Here is a 14,841-nt window from a genome sequence, read left to right as displayed (position 1 = left end):
TAAGCTACATTGCAAATTATTGACTATATGTAATGAACATGGTGGACTTAAGGAGAGAAGAAGAATGCAACTATCCATTTGAATAATGAAGATCTAGATGATTAAGAACTGAATTATCCACTGACATACCCCCCATCAAAGTAGACACTGCATAGTCAAATTATAGGAAAGAATATAACCATAGGCGTGCAGGGTTTCATCTTCAAATTTGAAAGTTTACTTTAGATTCAGAGTGAGTAGAAATGTCTCCAAAATCCTGCGATTACGTGTTTTAAAAGTCACTTAAACCATCTGGCTTTCTAAAAGCAGAGTAATAGCCCTAGCATGTGAAAACACCCAGAAGGCAAATATCACTGGCCTCAGCTGAGGGAGGCACAAATAGGAAGAAGAAAACTACAGGTGACAAACACAGATTTTTTCTGTTCTGATCAGGAGCATAGATAAGAGGCTTTAAAAAAAAAGCCTGTATTACTTCATATTATCTCTCTAAGTAAAAAGTAACTCAGATTACTTGCCGTGTAACCCCTGGTTCTTGGCTCTCTTGGGAGCGCCTTTGTTTACTGGACTGAAATAAACCCACAATGACCCCATGATTTTTGTGATAATTACTGTGTACTTAAACAGCCCAAAATTATAATGTAATCACAGAGTAAATCAAAAAAGTTAACCGAGAAATACCATATATGTACAAAGTGATAATTTCCCTCCTTTTAAAACATGAGATGTTGTGTGATCCTGAAAGGACTAATTAGTGATCCTCTTTGCTTTGGCTTCTGAGTACACGAGCTCCATTCTGCCTCCTTCTCACCCACTCATCCATCCTCCCACTTTCTCCTTCCCTCAGGGGCCAGGGCTCCTCCTGGTGCAGCTCAGCACCTGGTGCCCACCTCCCCTGGGGGCTGCTGGGAGCACCAGGGTGGTCAGTGGGTGGCTGGAATCATGGGTGGTGGAAAGCCGACTGCAGAGGGAGGGTGAGAGCAAAGGCAACTTGCAAACCATTGGACCCAGTGACCTCAGGCCATTTCCGACCACACCATACCTGTGATCAATGCTCACCCACATGGCCCGAGACCCAGCCCCAGGCGATGGGCTGCCACACTGCCCAGAGATTGCAAAGCGGACACCCCCTGAAGACCTACGGGGTCTGCTCAGGGGCAAGTGGTGCCCAGAGAAAAGGTATACGCCTTCCTCCAGCTCAGCATCCCTTTCCCATCGCCTCCTCTGTCCTGTTTCTTCTGTTAACCCTCTTGGCTAAACCAGAGACCATAGCTGAAAAGAACAAGAAAGAACCCGACCTGAGCAATTCCACTTCCCAGAATTAAAAGGATCTGGTTGGCAATCACATTTGGGGGCTGGGAGACATTTATTGCCCACTTCTCATGTTTCCTTAGAGACGAAGGAATTTCCATTACACTTCCTGGGATGGAAAAATATGGGAAAAACACTCCAACTTTTCTCTTCCTTTCATCTCTTACCCTCCAGAGGAGCAAGAGTGACTTAACTAATGGGCAGATTTGATGAAAAAATTGAGAAAGTTAAGGTCGGTCCTTTCTGGGCCCATCCGGGCCAGCATCTTTGCAGGACGTCTGCTCTCTGCACGCATAAGCTTATAGGGTCAACTCCGCCCTCGGTGGTCAACTCCGCCCTCGTTGGGGGTCTGGGGCTGCAGATATCCAGCTCTGCCCAGGATGGGTGAGTTTAATCCCAGGGTAGAGATCTGTGCCACAGATCCAAAGTCATGCCCTATAATCTAGTTTTTATCAGTTAATCAGTAATAATCTGACATTTTGGACTCTAAATGTCTGACTTCTGTGCCTTATTTTTGACTGGTTCAGAACCCCTCTCCTGGGGGGAGTTGGGGGAGGGGTTACTTGTTGGCCTCCCTAAAACTCCAACATGACTTCCTACGAAGACGAAATCTCCAGACCTATAGGAAAAGTGAGTCTGATGTTTTTCAGCCTCTGTGCACAGAAGAATAATTGAAAATCTCTTTGGGGATTAGTTACATCTTCTTATAACCAGAGTTCTACATATGGGAGGAACTCAGTTGCCTGCTGGAGCACACACTTCTGAAATTATTTTAGAGTGCCACTGGTTATGAAGACGAAACATAACCATCCTGACCTTAACTTCTGCTCAGTTGCTCTCAGAAGAGATTAGAGTGACTAACCGCAGGTGGCCAGCCATAGAGGGAAATCCTACATTGCCAATCCCATTTTCATACCACCTCCAAATTCCAGAGAGACTTTTTCTCTTTATAAGGGTCTCTATTAAGTTCACCTACTTTACTTGTGCTTCTGCTTGCATAAAGATGAACTCCCACTTCCTTGCAAAGGCCCTCTGGAGTCTTGCTAAGTTTTCCTAATGAGAAATGAAAATCAACGAGAAGGCATTAATCATTGTAAGTTCACACATCGACATCTATGCTTATTACAAAGCAGCCATCTATTTTGGTTACTCCCAACAAAATAGCAGGGGCCCACTTTGAGTCCACTGTACATGAACCCAATTTGACCTTGCGCTGGACCCCGCTGTACAGAGCAAAACTATTAATATTCATTTACACACCCATTAAGTCTGAAGTGTCTGTGGTTCGCCTGATTCCTCTCTTCTTGTGTGTTTTACAAGAATGCAACTCACACAGCACTTGTCATAAAGGCATATCTCTGAAGATAGAGAGAATGGTTTGTGGCTATTCATGCAGGATTTAGGAAAGGACAAGGGGTTCTTTGCAACCTGTTGGACATCTCCAAGCAAAACCAAGAATGGATGTCTCAAGACACGTGTTCCAGCAAGCAGGGGGCTGGGAAGATGGCAGGAAAGGAGAACCAAGAGGACCTGACATTAATGACTTTGAAAGTCTGGACTCAAAAATGGAAGGAAAAATGGACTGTCTATGTTTGTGATGTTCATGAATGGAAAACCCAAAAACAGAGAGAAAGCAAAGGCATCCAGGTTTGCCTTTAGAGGAAGAGGGGAGAAGTCTTTCCTCTAAGTCTACAGACTGACCTAGCGGCACAGCTGGACAGTGAGGAGGGATGTTTGACAGGGCCCCCAGTGATCTATCTAATTCTGATGGAACGCAAGGCCAGAGCCCACCTTATGCTTTGTATTTTCATAGAGCTCATGCCAACCCTAATTGATTACCCTCATCAGTGGATTATTAACGTAAAAGGAGCTGCAGTTGAAGATCACCACACGTAAACTCAGTTATCACCAAGACTTGGTGTACAGGTGCCTCAAAAAGCCTGGCCTTTGATTCTTCCACTGTTCACAGGAAGCAAAGCTGCTAGTGCCTGACTGTCAATCAACTGGGGAGTAGTGATATAAATTATGACACAGTCATACTGTGGAATACTATGCAGCCACTAAAAATGATAACATAGATTATTATTACTGACTGACCTGAAAAGATTCCCAACAAACTTGCAGTACATGATGGGGAAAAGAAGCAGCTTATACAAGAACGTTTGTGGTAGGAGTCAAGCTTTTTTGTAAAGAACAAAATGTAGGTACAGAAAAAAATTTTAGGGCAGAAGGATTGCAGGTTATTTTCTCTCCTTTCTTTGCTGTTTGAATTTTTGTTTTGACAAAGAGAATACGTAATCAGAAAAATTTTAAAAAATTACCAAATTTTGAAAACAAAACGCTTTTTTAGTTTCTAACCACTTTTAGGTAGAATGTCAACCTGAAGGAATGTCTTAATGCTATAATCTTTACAAATACCCGAGCAGAACATTATACGGCAAGAGAATAGAAAACTGAATAAAATACATGAGGAGTTGATGCTGTCTTGTTTCTGTTTGGGACCTTTACTGAAACACAGGAAGTATGGGAAAAGGAGACACAGGGTGGAGGGCCCACATGCTGCCGCAGTCCGGGCCTTTCCCATAGGTCGTGTTGGGAAGTGATATAGTCACGTCAAAGTTAAAGTGCTTTGTACCGGGGGCACAAAAAGTAAGACAGCAGTCTTCTGAAAGAGGAGTGACTGTGGGCGCATGAGGGCAGAGGTGGCAGGGACTGGGTGCCCAGGATGCTCAGAGCCACAGAACAGCTGTGCCAGGGTTTGCTTGGGGACATCATAACGTTCCAACACATTTCTGTCTAATAGCTCCCACTGATAAGCAAACTTTAGCCAGGTCTCAGGCTCTGGGTAGACCCCTGCACTGCAGCCTCCACTACTGTTTCCCCCATTCACGGGTCCTGTGATGCCAGTGGGATCAATGGGGAGCGGTGGCCCAGCAGGGTTGATTGGCTTGGGCACAGGTCCCCAAGACTGACAAGGTCTGATGGAGTGGGGCTGCACGCTTGTTTTAGAAACTGAGGCAGCAAAAGAGCGAGGGGCATGTGGGAAGTGGGTGGATCTGAAGGCGCTGTTAATGCTGGATGATCTGGGGATGGATCGGCACTGCCCCTCATGTTGCCCCTCCTCCTGGCCCTTCAGTCACTTCATGTCTCAGCAGCTCCTCCACTGGAGGGTACGTGAACATTTGGCCAATTTCCCAGATTCTCTGTGACCCATATAAAGTTGGGTTTGGGATAAAGATTCTGCAACCAAAAATTAAAAATATTTCAAAAATTATCTGTGAGTCTCCAAGTTCTCCGTGCCTTGGCTCTGTTTAATAGGAATGGATATGAGTGTGGAGGGGCCTGCAATTCTTCCAAGGAATCACATCTTGTGAAAGAAGGTGGAGAAGGAGGCAAGCTGGGAAAGTATCTACTTCACATGACACGCATCTTATCTTTTTTTCTGGATTGAATTGTGTCCTTAGATTCTGCATTACTGCCACACACAGGGGAGTTGGGCATAAAGATGCAATTTAAAAAATTGTTATATAGTAAATTTAAAAAGTTATCATAGTAAATTTGCCCTTTTTTCCCTTTTGGTGTACGGTTCTACAAATTTTCACACTGTATTGATTAAATTCATGTAACCACCACCAAAATTAAGATACAGGATATTTCCATCACTCCCAAAAAACTCCCTGTGCCATCTCTTTATAGCTGCATCCTACCCCCACTCACAGCTCCTGGCAATCACTGATCTGTTTTCCCTCATGATAATTTTGTATTTATAAGACTGTCATATAAGTGGAACTACACAGTTTGTAATCTTTTGAGACAGGCTTCTTTCACTCAACATAATATCTCTGATACTCATCCAAGTGGTTGTGTGTATTAACAATAGCTTGTTCCTTTTCACTGCAGAGTAGTATTCCACTGTATGGATGTACCAGGATTTATTCAATCATTCACCTGTTAAAGTGTACTTAGGTTGTTTCCAGCTTTTGGTTATCACAGATAAAGCTGCTATGAACAAGTTTTTGTATGAACATCACTTCTGATTTCTCTAGGGTATGTATGTAGGAGTGGGATGCTTGGTTATATGGTAAATATACATTTAACTTCATAAGAAATTGCCAAACCATTTTCCAGAGTGCTGTACGATTTTGCATTCCCACTTGGCATTATCAGTACTTGTTGTCTTAGTCATTCTAGCAGGTGTGTAGTGCTATCCTGCCATGGGTTTAATCTGTATTTCTCTAATGGCTAATGATGTTGAACATCTTTTCATGAGCTTATTTGTCATCCTTATGTCCTCTTTGGTGAAGTGTTTTTTCAAGTCCTTTGCCCATTTTTAAGTTGAGTTGTTTGTTTTCACTGAGTTTTGAGAGTTCTTTCTATAAAGAGGCAATTTTATTGTGATGGTAAGGGGAGCTGAGAACAAAGGAGGGGAAATAGAAGAGACTTCCTTTCCACTGTCTGAAAGGGGTTGAGGAGGGGAAAAAAGGAAAAACACAAGCTGAACCAGAGCTGCAGATATGTTTTTACTCTCTTCCCATGCCTATCCTGGAAAATAACCATACTTACTGCTTCATAATCTGCCAATTCCAGCCTTGCTTTATTCTGCATTGTCCTCTTACAGAGATAGATGGCTGAGGGAAGAAGAGAAATTACAACACATACAAAACCAGCAGTGTAGTGGAATCACAAATCCATCCATCCATCTGTCCATCCATCTGTCCATCCAGTCAGCCAGCCAGCAAGCCAGCCCTTGCTATGTATCCAGCACTATGCTGTGAAGAATGTTTCTATGTGGGTGCCATGACACCTGACCTCTCGGAATCTTTCTGCAGGTGAGGATCAGATGAGGACCGCATCTTCCAATCCTGACAACTCTCTTCTTCCTCCTCACTTGGCTTCACTCTCAACCATCCTCCATCAGGGCGATCTTTTACAAATGTGACCATGTTACCTTCCTGCCTAAACTCCCTGCATTGATTCTTTGGTGACCTCAGCAGAAAGGTTGGACTCCTTAGGGAGGCATGTTCGGTTCTATAAGGTCAAGTCTCTGCTTATCGCATCAACCTCTTGCTCCCTCACTTAGGCATGTGAGGCTACCAAACCCCTTTCAGCAACTCTCCTCTGTGTACGTGTTTGCTGCATGGAAGGCTTTTCCCTCTTCTCTCGTCTTTCCCTCTCTCTATCTGGCAACCTCTTACTCACCTTTAAAGACCCAGCTCAGTGTTCCAGATAGCTCGGTGTTGCATCTACCCATCCTTAACCATGGACCCTAATTCCAGTGCGCTGTAATTGTGGGTTTACTAAACTGTCTCCTGCTCTAGGCTGAAGGCTCTTCAAAGGCAGAGGCTATGTCCTACTCAGCTTGAACCCCTGCACCTAGCACCAGGGCCTGACCTGCCAGGTGCAGTGAATAGACAGCAGAAAGGGAAGACAATTGAGGTCTCTCTTCCCAAGCTAAGGAAGGGTCCTTGCCCTCAGTTGCCAGGCAGTCTTCCTCAGACATGGCCTTCACCCTTCCTCTCCCTACCTCTGCTTCTTCAGTATCTCCTTCCTTCTCCAGTGCCAAGTAGAACGATCCAGGGAAAACAATAGATGAATGGTATGAACGAACAATAGAATGCCCAGGAGGGAAGGTCAGAGAGGACCTGTAGCTGACCTGTTGTTTGACAACTTCATTATAATAGGAGAACTAGTCAGCTCCTTGCTGGAGTAACCAACCTCTTCCGTGTGGTCTGAAAAATTTACTGACGGCAGCCTACGACATGGTGGAACCTCGCAGCTAGCAGCCCACTCTGGTGTGCCCACACTTCTGCTCTCACCAGTCGAGTTGTATGTAGACGAGAGTCAGTTGGGATTGTCCTCAAATCTGCTTATGTCAGGCATACCTGCTATTTTAATAATGTTAAGTTCACTAAATATTATATATACTGATGAAATTAATGTGTAAAAAGAGAGTTGCTTCTATGAAGACCCAGTTGAATGGTTTGGAACAACTTGATAAAGGAGAGTTGGCTAAGATAATTGCTGACGAATTTGGTACAGGCGAGATAATTGAAAAAATGGGAAAAAATAATAAAAATCTAGGAGTGATCAACATATAGGTTGCTTCAAAAGCGTTTTTAGAGCTGGCCTGATGGCCTAGTGGTTAAATTCCAGCTCACTCTGCTTTGGTGGCCTGGTTTTGGTTCCCGGGCATGGAACCATGCCACTGTCTGTCAGTTGCCATGCTGTGGTGGTGGCTCACAGAGAAGACCTAGAAGGACCTACAGCTAGAACATACAACTATGTACTGGGGCTTTGAGGAGGGGGAAAAAAAAAAAAGAGAGAGGAAGATTGGCAACAGATGTTAGCTCAGGGTGACTCTTTCCCATCCAGAAAAATTCACCAAAAAAAAGTGCTTTAAAATTCTTGGTGCACTTTAAAGATACCAAAACTGGATGGTTTATTTTGAGTGTGGTTTATTTAAGAAAGAAACTTAAATTATTGGGACCCCTAATCCAAGAGAATCTGTGGTCCTACCTTAAAAGGCTGCCAAACGAATGTTCCTTTGTGCATCTTAGATGAATATGAAGCGATAAGGTATGTATGTATCACGTTTTCATGATTCTCTACTTACCAGCTTTTCCAATGAACTGAGCAGCTACAACTCCCCATTATGCCTGATAAAGGGGTGTCTGCTCTATTACAGGGGAGGTTCTGCGTCTCTTGGGCCATTAGTTAGGCAGCTTGTGGAACTGGGGACAACCTGAAGCAGGAAGTCTGGCGTGTCACCAGCCCCAGCAGGCCGGGTCTCGATGACCCAGGAGCAGTGCAAGTCAGCGGAGGTGCCAGCCCTTTGACAATGCTGCCCCAGACAGGGTTTTGTGTTGGCCAAATGTACAACTCGGAAAAGTCTATCCTAGATTTGGACCGTGGGCTTTATTCAGGGGGAATCATCCCAAGAAATTTCCAACCCATCTGAGCCAAAATGGATGAGCTAGGTTGTGAAGTCAAGTACTATACGCAGAATGAAAAGCTGGTACCACTCCTGACGACCGTGAGTTACACGGTCGCACGCTTTCACCCCACTTCGCCTGTGGCCAACGTCACACACTAGGGAGTCTGTTCCCCACAACGACGGAGGTAGGCTGTAGCTGCTGAATGGAACTTCTTCTTGGCACAGACCTTCCCTGGGCTTCTCTGCATACCATGGTGCCTTCAAGGATACTTGCTTTAACATCAAACCAATCTAATGGCCTCTGGCAATGACAGCCAGTCCTATAACAGGGCATCTGGGGAACCTGCTTTAAGCTTAGATGTTGGTTTTTCTTGGATATTTAATTTCTCATTGAAAAATCTTTGCCACGGGGCCAGCCCGGTGGTGCAGCAGTTAAGTGTGCACATTCCGCTACGGCTGCCTGGGGTTCGCTGGTTTGGACCCTGGGAGTGGACATGGCACCACTTGGCAAGCCATGCTGTGGTAGGGGTCCCACATATAAAGTAGAGGAAGATGGGCACAGATGTTAGCTCAGGGCCAGTCTTCCTCAGCAAAAAGAGGAGGATTGGCAGCAGATGTTAGCTCAGAGCTAGCCTTCCTCAAAAAAAAAAAAAAAAGAAATCTTTGTCTTCTTGCCCTCACACCCGGCATTCCCACCTCACTGGCATCTCACTTAGATGACCCACGGCTATCTCAAGCTCGCCACATCTCACCATGACAAAAACAGAGCACATTAAAAAATTTATAAGGTGAATGGATTCATGTGCTACCTTTGCAAATAAACATTAAAAAAATTGAACTTATCCTTTTTCAATGTACTTGAAAAACTGACTCTTTTTCCAAATTTTCTGTTTTTACTAGTGACATCATATTTACCTCAATCTGCCAAACTAGGGAACATATAAATCACTCACTTCTCTATTTTCCTCATACTGTCTAATTATTTTTTAGAACAACAGAATTTTAGCCTTGGAAGGTACCTTGGTGACCGTCAAGTTCAGACTCCTTATGACAGTTAGGAAAACAGAAAGCCAGGAGAGGTGCAGCGATTCAACCACGGGCCCGTTAGTGCTGGAGGTGGAATTAGAGCTGAGGTCTAGTTCAGAGCTCTTTCCACGATGACATTCGTTTCTCCATTTACTCATTCATTAGTCATTCATTTACCCATTTAAAAAGGTACTGAGTGCCTCCTAGGTGCCAAGCACTGTCTTAGGAGCTGGAGAATGACCACAATAGCAGCTACCACTTCACGGAGCTCACTGACTGTCACGCATCATTCTAGGTACTTTCCCGATATTCACTTACTCAGGCCTCGCAGTAACCCTATGGGGGGGGGGGGAGTTCTGTTATTATCCTCATTTGATAGATGAGGAAACTTTTCCAGGTCATTTCCCGCCAGTGAGGACCCTCAGTGGCTCCCTGAAACTGCAGACTCTAAAACACCTCTCCTCAACTCCCAAGGCCTTTTGATAAACCTGCCTCTCCCACACTATTCAACCTTCTCAATCATTCTTCATCAACTAAAAACCTTTGACTACCCAGGTCAGACTCCTCACCAGTCCTTCTTCCCCCTATCATGCTGCCTCCCCCAGCCTGGCATGCTTGGAGGGCAAGACTGTGACTTATTCAAATCTGTGACATAGGAATTGACACAGAGTAGGCGAGCAGTAAAGGTTTGTTGAATGAATGCAAGTTTCTGGTTCTTCCTCAATCCAAGTCATACCTATTCTGAATTCTTACCTTCAGTTTTACATCCTTTTTGGGAGGAGGGCCATCACAGTACTAATAATACCAAGCACCCTAGCAGTAATAATACTGACCAGCACCACAGGGGCGATGATACCAACCACCATCATGCTTTTTATTGACTCCCCACTAGGTGCCACACTCCAAACCTTACATGCGTTTCATTTAATCCTAACAAAACAACACTAGGAGATAAAAGTACTATTATCATCCTGCTTTTAATATGAGGTTCCTGAGGCACAGAAAGGTTAAGTAACTTGCCAAGATCACACAGCTGGTGGAGCTAGTCAGTCCTGGGGCCACTGTGCTGAATTCTTTCTTGGTAAACCCTTCCTGATTTCCTGATTAAATTGCTTTGCAAATGCTGATGAGTACTTCTGCATCCCGCACCTTGACCTCTCCACCTGATTTGCCAAAATGGAGGCAGAGGAATTCAAAATAATTTTGCTTTAAGGAGAGCCCGATAGAAATTATTTCTATCCCTGTTCATGCTGCACAACTAAAATTGTGAAATGGAGAAAACTTGTAGAGACAAGGAAATAACGCCCTGTTGCATGCTGTGTAAGATAGCCTAAGCTTTATGGGTTTATATTCAAGTAATATTTTAAACTTACTTGGGCCCAGTTATCTGGTCCCATCTTCCTCCCACCCGCTCCACTGCCTGGAAAAATACTGGTTTTTACATTCACAAGGGCACACGGCTGCTGCATGGAACTGAGCTACAATTATTCAAATTCCGAGTTGGATTTTCACGAGCAGTATTTCAGCCCCGGGAGCGCTTGTTTTATGAACAGCCAAGCACAGCTCCTGTTCTGAGCCGGAAGCCTCGCTGGATCCACTTATCACATCACCTAGGGCACAGCACCATTCCAGGGGGACCTACAGTGGTGCCTGCAGACAGCGGATGAGACAGAGGGCCCTGCCCTCCAGACGGGGAAACAGACCAACAGGAGCCTTATTAGGCAGTGACTTGTCTGCGTTCCATCCTCAGGACTGCTCCCAGTTGCAGGTTTTCACCCCCGCCAAACACGTGATCCAGAGGGTGTAGCTTATTACACAGCTCTCTGGGACAGGATGCTCAGAACACCGTCCCCTCCTCCTGCCCCGCCCATCACCTTCCTCCCTCCACTGCAGCTACCTCCGCCTTCCTGGGCAAACAATCCTGCAAAGAGCCCAGGGAGAAGCTGCGTGTCTCACCGAGTACTCAAGGCCCAAGGAGAGCTGTGTGGACCACCCCAGCAGCTAAGTCAGTGACGAGGACACTGTGCAATGGGGCATGGGCCGCTGTGATGATACCATGCATAGGACCCTAAAAAGGGCATGGGTCTTGAAGCCACTCAGATCTGAGTTCAAATTCTGCTGCCTCTACTGAGCATCTGCTAATCACCTTTAATGAAGAACCAGAACTGTCAGCAAATATTTACTGGACACCAGCTGTGCCTTGGAAATGCACTATGCACTGAGGGATATGAGAATGAACGAAGTGGACCAGGCCCTGCCCTCATGGAGCTTACAATAGACTGGGCATCCAGACACATAGGAGACAGTGTGATAAGTGTGAGAATGTGGGCTCTCTGGGTCTCATCTGAAGTATAGGCACAATATAGCTCCTCTAGGGGGTTGACATACAGAAATATTAAACAGTCTCCACAGAGAGTATATGGCAAGAGCCTAACAGATCCGTGCCTGGATAGAGGTCACTCCCTGCTTACCCAGCTGCCAAATTCACCCTCTTTTTATTTTCCTAGTCCAGGATAACTTCTGTATATCCCCCTCCCTGGTCTGTCTCCCTTTTCCCTAACTTCCAATATCAAAAACACCAATGAGTTATTAATAAGTTTTAATAAGTCTATGAGAATAGAAAGGACAGGGGAAGGTGGCCCCTTGATCCAGCCCTCCCTGAAACCCTGCCCCAGGAACGAACAGTCAACAGCCACTGTCCTGGAGTGTAGCTGTGGAATCCTAGTTCTCCATGGCCCCACAGAATGAGCATATTGGCCACCCTTGATAGAATTTTCTTCCCTTACCCCATTCCCTTCCAATGTCTGCATCTTTCAGTGTGCTCTGCCTTTCTACAGTATGTGGAACAGGGAGTTTATTACATGACAACAATATGAGAAAGGACTAAACAGGGTAAAAATCCCTCCTCCTCATGCACAGCAGTCACCCAGCCATGAAGCATTTGTCTTCCGCACTCCCAGGAGTAACACCCAGTGTGGGCCGTGGCTTCACTGCTCACCATAGTCGGTGTTTTCAGGCTCCCAGCAGTTCGAAGGCCAGAAGTACGGGGCCTGCAAAAGAGCACAGGTGTCAGGACTCAAGACGCCAGCACTTGCCCTCCCCTGCCCTCAGTGAGGACCCCTCCCTATGGCAGGCTCCACCCCACCCCCTTCACGCTGGCACCACACCCAACTCTCTCCTGTTCTTAATGCAGCTGGGCCCAGTCGACATTTTAATCTAGTGTTGAGAGACGAAACCCAAGGTAAGCAAGATAAAGGCAAAAATGAGAACGCAGTTTGTAGGGTGAAAATTTCCTATCCTGAGACAAGAGAAGTCAAATACATTAGTCAGATCGGCATGGTTTATAAGCCCCCAGTTCCTTTATCCCTTTGTTATGGACTGAAGTGTGTCCCCCTAAAATTCATAGGTTGAAGCCCCAACCCCCAGTGTGGCAGGATTTGGAGTAAGAAAGTAGTTAAGGTTAAATGAGGTCATAAAGGTGGGGCCCTGATCCGATAGGACAGTGTCCTTATAATAGGAAGACCAGAGAGCTCTCTCTCTCTCTCTTTCTCCACCGTGTGAGGACACAGTGAAGAGCACCTGTCTGGAAGCCAGCATGAGGGCTCTCCCCACAAACCGAACCCTGCTGGCGCCTTGATCTTGGACTTCCAGCCTCCGGAGCTGAGAGAGAGAAACTTCCCTTGTTTAAGGTTGTTTAAGCCCCCCACTATGGTATTCTGTTCTGGCAGCTGGAGCCAACTAAGACAGCCTTCAACCCCGTCTGAAGAACTCTCCTCCCAAAGCCTTTGGTTTTGACCTGGACACAACCCCTGACCCTCTGCCCCAATTCCCGCTAGGACAGAATCTGAGACAAGGGGTGGAAATGGGTGGGAAGGGTGAGTAGGCAGTGAACAGACACTTCACACTAGGATCCAGAAGAAGGATCAAGGACTTTGCTATCAGGCTGACCCAGGTTCAAACCAGCACTGCCTCCTAGATTTACTAAGAGCCACATTAATTCTCTGAGCACCTCAGTTTTCTCATCTGTCAAATGGGTGATATTTATCCCCTAAATTTTGTTCTTCAGAACAAATGAGTAAATATGTGTAAAGGGCCCCCAAATAGTAGGTTCTTCATGAGGGCTTTTTACCATGATGTGGGTGGAGCAACAAATAACCCAGAGGAAGGCTGCTCCCTTAAAGACCCTCCGTTGGTTTAGGTAGTTCTAATCTGAGCTCAGATGATGATGAGAAGAAACGGTTCTGGAGGAGGAGGAGCCGCAGGCCTACCTGAAAACGATAAAAGGTGCCATCATCCTTCACGGTGAGAACGTGGTCTGAGATGGGAAAGACGTAGCCCTGGGCAGCGATAAGGCTCCCCACGTGTATTGCTTCAACTGCGGGACAGGGCACAAGAGAGAAGTGATCAGGAGGCTGCAGAATGCAGGGCTACTCAGCAGCAGTGTAAGCAGAGAGAGCAGACAGGCACCAGGAAGACAGCGGGCATCACCCCAGATAAGTGCATGATTGGCTGACTGATGGATAACTGTGATATGACCGCACTGGGCTCGGGGGAGACGTCAACGGTTGGGAAGGGCCACCATACGTCTGGGACTCCTCTGGATCCCAGCTCTGAGAAACCGACATTGCTTAACCCCACCCCCTCAAGACTTCCAGAAGAAAGTCTGGCTTCACGGTTAAGAGCAAGAACTTTGGTGTAGATAAAACTGTCGTTAATGGAGTGAGATATTCCTATAAAGGGCTTAGCAGTGTCTGGGGCAGGGGACGTGCCCAAGAGGTGCTGGCAGCCCTGATGCAGACTTCTAGTTCCACCATTTCTCATCGTCCCCAGCTATGAGCACGCAGCCTCACTGCCCGTAGAGACTTTGGACCCACAATGCACTCCCTGATGGGACAGTGCCACCAGTGAGGAGGGCATTTCACTTCTCTTAGTCACATAGAATGAAACCTCACTTGCTCAGAAAATTGGAGGAAGGGCAATGCAGGGGCAGTGGCACAGGGAGGCCAACCTGATAGAAATATTTATATTTTTGCCGCAACCAACCTGTTGTTTTACTTGGCACCAGCTATAAACAGATACACATCGATAGTTAAGAATTTATATTTATTCTGAGCAGAGGTAAGGAAAAATAACAAATCCAAATGGTTCTACCACGCATGATAATCTTTCACAAATAGAAAAGTACTCTTATTGGTAAAAACTAATTTTTGGACGTGGAAATTATTGACATGCTCAGGGAATCTCTAGGAATTACTGATTTCATAAGCTCTGAATTTTTTAAAGCAACTTGTTTTGGCTTTACTTGCAAAGTTTTCAAGAGGTTGTATATCATCCGGACGTTTTGCTTATTTAGAACCACCTAGCCTCCTTCAGTAGAGACGAACACTTGTAACTGGTGGATCAGAGTGAATGGAGCCGTATTTCACTTGCTTAGTGATGACCGGTTTGCTTTCTAAAGTTTCTATGCCTCAAGAATCATGCGTCCAGCAAAAAAGAGGTTTCATCACCTGCAACTGCTCCTTTCCCAGGGAAGGAAAAACAAAATCCAGGAAGAAGGCGACTTGCATGTCACC

At 45.7% G+C, this 14,841-nt stretch overlaps 1 protein-coding gene across 25 annotated transcripts in view; it reads right to left on the bottom strand.

The window, feature by feature from the left end:
• The window catches only part of RGS6 (regulator of G protein signaling 6), a 541,831-nt gene that overhangs the window by 89,155 nt on the left and 437,835 nt on the right, over positions 1–14,841 (bottom strand). For all 25 annotated transcript variants that reach the window (XR_011504657.1, XM_070513924.1, XM_070513932.1 and 22 more), the window contains 4 exons: positions 13,537–13,643; positions 12,267–12,318; positions 5,872–5,936; positions 2,285–2,361 (listed from right to left, as the gene is read on the bottom strand). Coding sequence is in view for 24 of the 25 variants with exons in the window: in XM_070513924.1 (XP_070370025.1) it covers positions 2,285–2,361; positions 5,872–5,936; positions 12,267–12,318; positions 13,537–13,643 (301 nt within the window). In the remaining variant the exon portion in view is untranslated. The remainder of the gene's footprint in view (positions 1–2,284; positions 2,362–5,871; positions 5,937–12,266; positions 12,319–13,536; positions 13,644–14,841) is intronic.

Source organism: Equus asinus, chromosome 7 (genome assembly GCF_041296235.1).
Source record: "Equus asinus isolate D_3611 breed Donkey chromosome 7, EquAss-T2T_v2, whole genome shotgun sequence".
Lineage (NCBI taxonomy): Eukaryota > Metazoa > Chordata > Mammalia > Perissodactyla > Equidae > Equus > Equus asinus.
This window is presented reverse-complemented; position numbering and strand designations above follow the sequence as displayed.